This window comes from Wolffia australiana, chromosome 7 (assembly GCF_029677425.1).
Source record: "Wolffia australiana isolate 7733 chromosome 7, ASM2967742v1".
Taxonomy (NCBI): domain Eukaryota; kingdom Viridiplantae; phylum Streptophyta; class Magnoliopsida; order Alismatales; family Araceae; genus Wolffia; species Wolffia australiana.
The window spans coordinates 9,408,815-9,417,797 of NC_135841.1; the positions used below are offsets into that span (position 1 = coordinate 9,408,815).

An 8,983-nucleotide genomic window follows, 5' to 3' on the forward strand; every position below is an offset into this window, starting at 1 on the left:
ACTCTCCACTTTATACGGATCCTAAACGGTATCGGCGCCTGGTTGGGAAGCTCATCTACACTACGCTGACTCAGCCCGACATCGCCTTCACCGTAAATGTTCTGAGCCAGTTTATGCATGCCCCTCGAGAGGTTCATTGGGAGGCCACTCTACGTCAGCTTGCATATCTTAAATATACCCAGGACGAGGACTTATCTTCCGACGTCATGGTCACCTACAGGTCGTCGGATACTCCGATGCCGGTTTTGCCAGAAATCATCAAGACCGCAAGTCTACGACTAGCTACTACGTGTATGTGGTGGTAATCTTATAATTTGACGAAGTCACCAGCAATATGTCCCATCGGTATCCAGTGCCGAGGCATAATATTGAGCGATGGCCGAGACGTCTTCCGAGATGTTGTGGGTACTTAACTTCTTATTTGAACTTGGCTTTCAGGTTAAAGGGGTATGCCGATATTGTGTGACAACCAAGCGGCCATATTCATTGCCAACAACCAAACCTTTTCCATACGTACCAAGCATATCGAAATCGACTGCCATGTGATTCATCACCGTATCATCACAAGACTTATTTCCACACCATTTGTGGCCTCTACAGATCAACTTGCAGATATATTCACTAAACGGCCAAGTGTGATGTCCTACGACACCTTCTCAGGCAAGCTGGGCCTATACGATATCTACGCTCCAGCTTGAGGGGGAATGTGAGAAGAGAATGCCCAATTAGGGCCTATGTAAGTGGGCTTGGCCCACATTTCTCTCTTCTCTCTCCTCTCTCTCTCTCTCTCTCTCTCTCTCTCTCTCTCTTTATGTATCCCTAATTCTAATTTTCCTATTGATCGCACATAGTCACATTGGCGCCTTCCTCTCCTTACTCTTCCACAGTCTGTAACGTGGCCAATCCTTCAAATTAGGTGGAATATCTCGAACTGTATTTTGAATTCAAATGGGTATTTTCTTCTCGCTTATGTTCTTTTGATCCATAACATGTGTTTTTTTTTGCATGGAAAATATCTGAGACGCGAAAAAACTCTTTGATACAAGAGAGAAGGAAAGGCCTTCCAGTCTTAGAGAGGCCTTAAACATGAGAGAGGAGAACTCAATTAGCTGAGACCAGCAGGACACACGTGGTCGCAGATTCAACCTCACCGTCAAGGAAGTTGGTCTGGGTTTGGTTGAGACTTCAACGTGGGGGACTATCTGCCCGTCCATCATACCAACCCACCTCTATATATCGTCCCATCTTCACCATAGCTCTCCTCAGAACCAGCTTCTCCCCTCAAGCGCCTCACACTACCCTCTGGCTCGCCGCCGGCAAGCCATGGCCGCCAAGATCGAAGAACTGCGCAAGGCGCAGCGCGCCCAAGGCCCTGCCAATGTGCTCGCCATCGGCACCGCCACCCCTCCCAACGTCCTCTACCAAGACGACTACCCCGACTACTACTTCCGCATCACCAACAGCGAGCACATGACTGATCTCAAGGAAAAGTTCCAAAGAATGTGTAAGTATTCTTCATCGCTACAACACTGTCCAAACGATACCGCTAAAAACTAAAACGATAGCGTTAAACTTGCAGGCGAGAAATCGCAGATCAGGAAGCGGTACATGTACCTGACGGAGGAGATTCTCAAGGAGAACCCGAACATGTGTGCGTACATGGCGCCGTCTCTGGACGCGAGGCAGGATATGGTGGTGGTGGAGGTGCCGAAGCTGGGGAAGGAAGCGGCGACGAAGGCCATCAAGGAATGGGGCCAGCCCAAGTCCAAGATCACTCATCTCGTCTTCTGCACTACCAGCGGGGTCGACATGCCCGGCGCGGACTACCAGCTTACCAAGCTTCTCGGCCTACGGCCCTCCGTTAAGCGGCTGATGATGTACCAGCAGGGCTGCTTCGCCGGGGGCACGGTCTTGCGCCTGGCCAAGGACTTAGCCGAAAACAACCGCGGCGCCCGGGTCCTCGTTGTCTGCTCTGAAATCACCGCTGTGACCTTCCGCGGACCGACCGACACGCACCTGGATAGCTTAGTCGGGCAGGCCCTGTTCGGCGATGGCGCGGCCGCGATCATCGTCGGCTCGGACCCCGACCCGGCTCTCGAACGCCCCCTCTTCCAGATCGTCTCCGCCGCGCAAACCCTTCTGCCCGACTCCCACGGCGCCATCGACGGACACTTGCGAGAGGTCGGACTCACCTTCCACCTCCTCAAAGACGTCCCCGGGCTCATCTCCAAGAACATAGAGAAGAGCCTCGTGGAGGCGTTTCAGCCGTTGGATATCAGCGACTGGAACTCTCTCTTCTGGATCGCGCACCCCGGCGGGCCGGCTATTCTCGACCAGGTGGAGGAGAAGCTCGCGTTGAAGCAGGAGAAGCTGAGGGCCACGAGAGAGGTTCTCAAGGAGTATGGGAACATGTCCAGCGCTTGCGTGTTGTTCATTCTCGACGAGATGAGGCGGAAGTCTGCCGAGGAAGGGAAGGCTACCACGGGCGAGGGGCTTGACTGGGGCGTGCTCTTTGGCTTTGGCCCTGGGCTTACTGTTGAGACGGTGGTGCTCCACAGCGTTCCCATCGCTGCGTAGAGTGTTATTATCGTCCGTTGATGAAGGAGCAGACGGCGTAGATTCTTCTGGGAACCTACTCGTCCTATATCTTTCAATATGTGGGTGTATTGGTCTCTCCACCCAATATTTCTTCTGCCGTGTAACCTTCTGTTTCATGCAATCTTCCCTGTCATGCCTTTGATCACAAGACACGATCATATCATGGGGTCCATTCGTGATTAACTCAGCGGTTCCATTCGGTGTGACCGCCGAAAAGGTGGGTCGAACTTTCATTAAAAGGTTTAATTTTAGTTGAAAATAGAATGAGAGCCAACGACAGCTATCAAATAAGGTGGCGTCTTCTCCGATCACGTTTGATCGTGTTCTGATCGTATCACGGGATTATATAAGCTTTTCACCTAATCTTCGGTTGACGAGATGAGTCGTATTTTATCAAACACGATCGAAGAAATGTAGGAGGGGAGATGTAGGTGAAATCGGTCCGGGCAGCAATTTTCTTTAAGTTAACGGGAAATTACAGAATACCGAAAAGTTATAAACGATAATTCTGCGGCGCCTGTCTGGTTCAGTGCTTTTGTACACTTTGCATTTAGTATTAACAAGGTAAGAAATAGCATCTAGCGCGTTAACTGGCTTCTATTCACTCTTTGAACTAAAACTAACGATGACACTGGGTAATCTTGGATCTTTGGAGTAATAAGTTGCGTATCTTCGAACGAATATACTCTTCTGCGTAAAAGAACCATATAATGCGGTTTTACAGATCCCTACGAAGATGAGATAGTATAAACGCCTTGGAGGTGCAGTCAGAGATGTCGGCATTGCATTCTCGTCCGCATCCCTTACCAACTGAGCTTCTTTATCCCCACATTAAATGCAGTGCAGGAGTTCCCCGAATCTCTCTGTCGTCGGATAGCAGCGGATCATTTCAAAAGTTATTTCATCTTGGTGCTTGCTTTAAATCGAAATGTAATAACTTATACTTAGTTAGTAAATCGAACTCTCTCTACTTCACCTCGAACAGATCAACTTATAATCTCCTATCCAAGAATTTGTCTTTTTTTTTATTTTTTTTTTAACTTTAACCATCCAAGAATTTGTCGATAGTCATTGGGGACCTCCTAAAAGGATCTACTAAATTCGTTGACTTGTTCCAATGAAATCAAAACGTCCAGTAATTAAGGGAACACCTTGTCGGTTCTCTGTAAAATATTCGTTTGGCCGAGGGCTTCCAAACACATCATAAGTTAAATCAGTACTGACGAATAACCAACCCGCAATAAATAGGGAAGGTATAGTAATACTATGAATTACCCAGTCAATATCATAGAATTACTATGATATTAGCGACTGGTGCAACTGTTAGCGACTGGTGCAACTGGATGTTGGTTTGGAGCGCTCGTTATTTCTTCGATTGTGAATTCATATCTAAATATACAAACTTTCAAAACAAACTAATAAAAATCATAGTCCCTAATGTTGAATTTTAACAAGAACAACGGACATAATCTAGCATGCATTTTAACTCAACTTGAATTTAAACCAAATAATTTAAGGATGAACACCTCCTTATTCTAAAAATATCAGACAGTTCGAATTCAATGAAAATTGGCGAAAACCAAAAAATTAAAAAAAACCCATTTGCACAGTCTTATTGTATTACTCTCACTATTGTGGTTGTAATTTACTTCGTAGTCGCCAGCGATCAGGAGTGTAACGTATCTTATTCAATTTATCATAAATAAATGTTTTATCTTCACTAAATTGAATATTTTGAATTACATCCCATTTGAAGCAATTTTTTCTCTATACCTATCTATTCTTCTGTAATCTATGAGAGGAGACAAAAAGTCCAAGAACCTTGGGATAAATGGACGGTAATAACTTACAAGCCTAAGCAATTATTGACGTTGGGGGAAAAAATTTTGTTCCATACAGTCCAATATTCTATGTATTATATTTGTTCCATAGATTTGTGCATGACTAAAAAGTTGATTTTGGTTTGGAAAAAAATAAAACATGTTTACGTTGTATTTGTAGGAGACATGTTACGGGAGTTATGTATATTCTTCCATCAAGTAGCTACGTGTAAATATTTTTGGTAAACTGAATTCACCATTTTTAACTGAATCAATGGTCATGTTTAATATAATTTCCTCCAAAAAATTACAAGTCTTTACCTTATTCAATCTAACTTAATGACAATAAACTTAAGGATCAAATCTTCAGGAAATTGGGTATATTTTTTAATCTAGTTTAGATTTTGCCGCTTATATAATATGGAAGTTGAAAATTTCAGGTGCTCTTAACGATCAGAACTGATGAAATCAAATTTGGGGGTTAATTTTTCACTGATAACTGATTTAGTCAATAACATTTATGAAATAAATTTACTCTAAAAAATACGATTAGCCAGTGATAAGCATCTTCAATCTCAACGGGGAACAATGCCGGGAGAACTAGTAACATTTTAAATCGTGATTAGGGGATTAGAATATATATAGTGAGATGCAACGGTGACAAGTAGGGAGAGATATATAGATTGTAACTTATGTATATAAATGTTGATGTGTGGAATGAGGCACTGTGGATGATGATGACAGGTGAATTGATATGGATGTAATTGGATGGATAATATGGATGCATGTGGATATATGTATATAGGTGGATGTGGATGGATGCTACAGGCGGATGGATGTGGAGAGATGGATATGGATGGATGGTTGTGGATGTGTATGTGTTGAGAAGAAGACCAACATAAGTGCAAGGAACTCTTAATAGATCTTTATACTCAACCAGGATCAAGGTGATTTGTGACTACCACTTCTCGTCTGTCTTCCAACTTCAATTAACGGATTTGACCAAAATTTTTTACTCAAACTCACTTTCTTCCACTCAGCCCACCAATTTGGAGGAAAAATGAAGATACTTTTTACGTGGATACATGGGTCTATCTTTAGAAATGGATGGATATAGGAAAGAGATACAAAGCTTAAAATGTTCAACCCCAAAACTATTTCTGGATTGTTTGATATCATCTTTTAAAGTAAGTAATTTTCAACCATTGATATATTTCGTCTCCTCTTGCCAATACATGTGCCATATCGTCAGCATGCCACAGAACCCTCAGAATGGTCATAGGTTCCTCGAATTTTCACAAACAATCATTATTGATTTCTCAATCATTTCCTTGATCCATTTAATGTCAGATCTAGCACAATGCCATTTCAATACATTTTTTTTCTTCACAATCATGTTAGTTGCAATTGTTCTCACTGAATCTTTTGTGTTGACATGTCTCTCTTTATCCTTGCTCCTTGTGTCCCTGGGCATAAAAACAACCACCAGTTAGTTCGTAACTGGTGCATTAGGGCATTATGATTTGTGATGATATAATGATGCATTTTCCAATGATAAGAACATGTAATAATTTTAAAAATTATGATTGGTCGCTACCTGAATAAATCATATGGCGACATATTGCAGAAAATTGTTAAGAATCCAATAAAATCTAACTATAACATTTAAATAATTCTGCGAAACTGTATTCAGACTATAAAATTTAATATATGTATGAGATTGATGTAAGAAAATTCCAAAAATGATTATTTTGGCTTCAAAAAAGTTCTTTAAAATATGATGTCTACAAATTCCATTTGAATAGAAAAAACACATACAAATCAGAGTATCCTTATACACATATTTATTAATTTAAGCCTCACGACACACATATATGATCATTTTAATTCAAATAGTTATTTAAAAGATCACATTTTTTATATTTTGCTCCTCTTCAATATATGGAGCAAATGTTTTACCCTATTGAGGGGACATAAAGTTTAGAAAGTCCAACCATCATGGAGTCCAAAATGCTCCAAATGATTGTCCAAAATTGGCATCTTATTTTACATATTAGAATGTGTAATACATGCACAATAGGTTACACCATATATAATGATCAATGATTCAACTGCATGAGTTCTTCAGAGCCAACCACATAATTTTTGAGTGTAAATATACGTAAATGGAATATATCCATTCCTAGAACCTTTTAGTAATACCAATCAACATCATAAAGTGATTTGAAATATATTTTATGAATGGTAAACCTCAATGATAAAATTCAATCAGTGAGTCCCAATATCACTATCTAGATCTTTATGTGTCAATTAAATATTCTCTAATTTAATAATCAAAGTAAAAATTACCAAATTATTTCATACTTTATACTCAAAGTTAATTCACATCAAGTTGAGAATCATAATATACCTGATTACGTTTACTTTCATGAGAATACTACAGAATAATAAACTCTATCTTGAGATAATAAATCTATTAGATAACATTATTAACATCATTTAAAAAATACATTTTTTCAATTATTATAATTAGATGTGAATTTTTTGATAACCGAAGTTCGATGAGTATATTGAATTAAAGAATTCGCTAAGGAGCCATCCATACAACAAATGACAGTTATCAATAAGATTTAGTCAAAGCTGCATTGAACTAATCCCAAGTCAAATACAAGTATTTCCTTATAAATTGGAATATTTAAGTCAGTTATAGTTTCATATCTTTAGAAAAATTATCAATGACACATTTTCTCGTTTATATTATGATAAAACGACGTGAGTCTGAAACTCAATAAAGTTTTAAACTAATATATTCATAAAATATATCATAATTAATTTCACAGATCTCGTATGTATTGACCACCGCTTGAGCAGGTTATAACATGGAAACATATGATGATTTTACACATTATAACCTATTTGTAGGTTGGAATGATTGAAATCATGCATGTTATATTTATACTAGTCATATTTATATAATCTATCATATTATATTTATGGGTCAAAATGATTCAAATCATCCAAACACTAGAGACATCAAGGAACACTTGATGGACCTTTAAAACTTCACTTTATTTTAATCAGCCTCACTAGGAGGAAGTGAGCTTAAAGATATTCAATTTCTACAAGCACCAATAATCAGGGATTTAAATGGTCATGAAATAAACATGAGAGAATATATGTATAAAGTTGTAGATAGTGAAGCAAGGAAGATGGTAGGGGGAGAAGATGATAATTAGTATCTCATAACATCATGATGGGTATTCATATGAATAGAATATAATGCAATGTGAACAGAGAGAGTAAAAATAGGAGAACACGATGGACGAAGACGTGAACAAGTGAGGACAAACTGAGAAGCTGAATAAAGCAAAAGAAGTGAAGAAATGTGTAAATTTGGGTTCAAAATTAAGTGAAGATGATATGATGAGGTGAGGCAGAGATGAAAATTAAATATATGTATATATTCTGACTAAAAAATATATATTCAGAAATTGAACGTCAAACAGTTCGTCATAAATCATATTCCAACTCCAAGAATTATTCTATCTAAGAATATGATATCTTAAATTTACATAAAATTGTAAAATTCAAAACATCATTCTATAATCAATTTCAATCATTTTGGGCCTTCATAACATGCATATGTTAATTAGCATATTATAAGGTCAACAAAGTAATGTTTTTTACTTTTTACAGAGCTAGACTAGGATTATGTATGGTTTCTAAATAGAGAAATGGATGGATTTTAGATAGAGAAATTAGTAAAAACAAAGAGATTGAGAGAGAAGGTGAAAACTAGGCAAAGTAATGATAGAGATGGAATTTGGAAAAGGAAAAAAATTGATGAAATTGTGGGATATTAAATTAGAGACATGAATGATGGTTTAAAGAGAGATTGAGACTATTGGGGGAGAAAAAGAAGAAAAACTAGGTGTGTAAAGAAAATGGTGAAAAAAAAGGGAAAATGGATAGGAAATTTTGAGAAATCGTACATCTAAGTGACGGAAATATATGTGGCCGGCAAGCCAATCACACATCCCACATCTCGTTCCATGGTCACTAGTAGAACATATTCGCACGTGTGATGCGTATAATGAAGTCCATGAATACATGATCGGACTTAGTGAATTATGATGAGATCGTAATACCGAGACCAGTAGCCTTTAAGCATGTGTTCTAAATATTCCTATTCGAAGGATACGTGAGACGGACATCGAAGTATCCGGATAGAATAGCACTATCTAGCCTCACTCATATGATGAGTATGGCCAGTCCCGTAGCCATTAGTGTGGAGACACTAAGGATAGATAGTGGGTTCTCTTTAGTGGAAAGAGTTCACGGAATTGATCTGTACGAATCCCTGAATGGTATTACACTGAACTGTCAATCAGGTTTATTCACGTCACGGTTATGTAAGTGATCCTTAAACCTGAGACACCAAAGATGTCTTATGGGCAGAAATTTGTACTTTGCATAAGACCTATGTGTCTCTAATCATGCGATTCCAAACGGTTTTAGTCCGGGTGCATCGAGAAATTCACGAAGATGATCGAGTGGTCAAGATG

At 39.1% G+C, this 8,983-nt stretch overlaps 1 protein-coding gene across 1 annotated transcript; it reads left to right on the forward strand.

The window, feature by feature from the left end:
- The first annotated feature begins 1,258 nt into the window (after positions 1–1,258).
- Positions 1,259–2,746, forward strand: TT4 (Chalcone and stilbene synthase family protein). The gene is made up of 2 exons (XM_078577915.1): positions 1,259–1,504; positions 1,580–2,746. Exons 1-2 carry the CDS (start codon positions 1,324–1,326, stop codon positions 2,575–2,577), a joined length of 1,179 nt encoding a protein of 392 aa, XP_078434041.1. The 5' UTR covers positions 1,259–1,323; the 3' UTR covers positions 2,578–2,746.
- Positions 2,747–8,983: the final 6,237 nt, after the last annotated feature.

Bases quoted from the DNA above. Each gene is read 5' to 3' on its own strand.
- TT4 (XM_078577915.1), top strand. From the start codon at position 1,324: ATGGCCGCCAAGATCGAAGAACTGCGCAAGGCGCAGCGCGCCCAAGGC. The intron at 1,505-1,579 runs GTAAGTATTCTT...TTAAACTTGCAG, and splicing joins GGAAAAGTTCCAAAGAATGT to GCGAGAAATCGCAGATCAGG.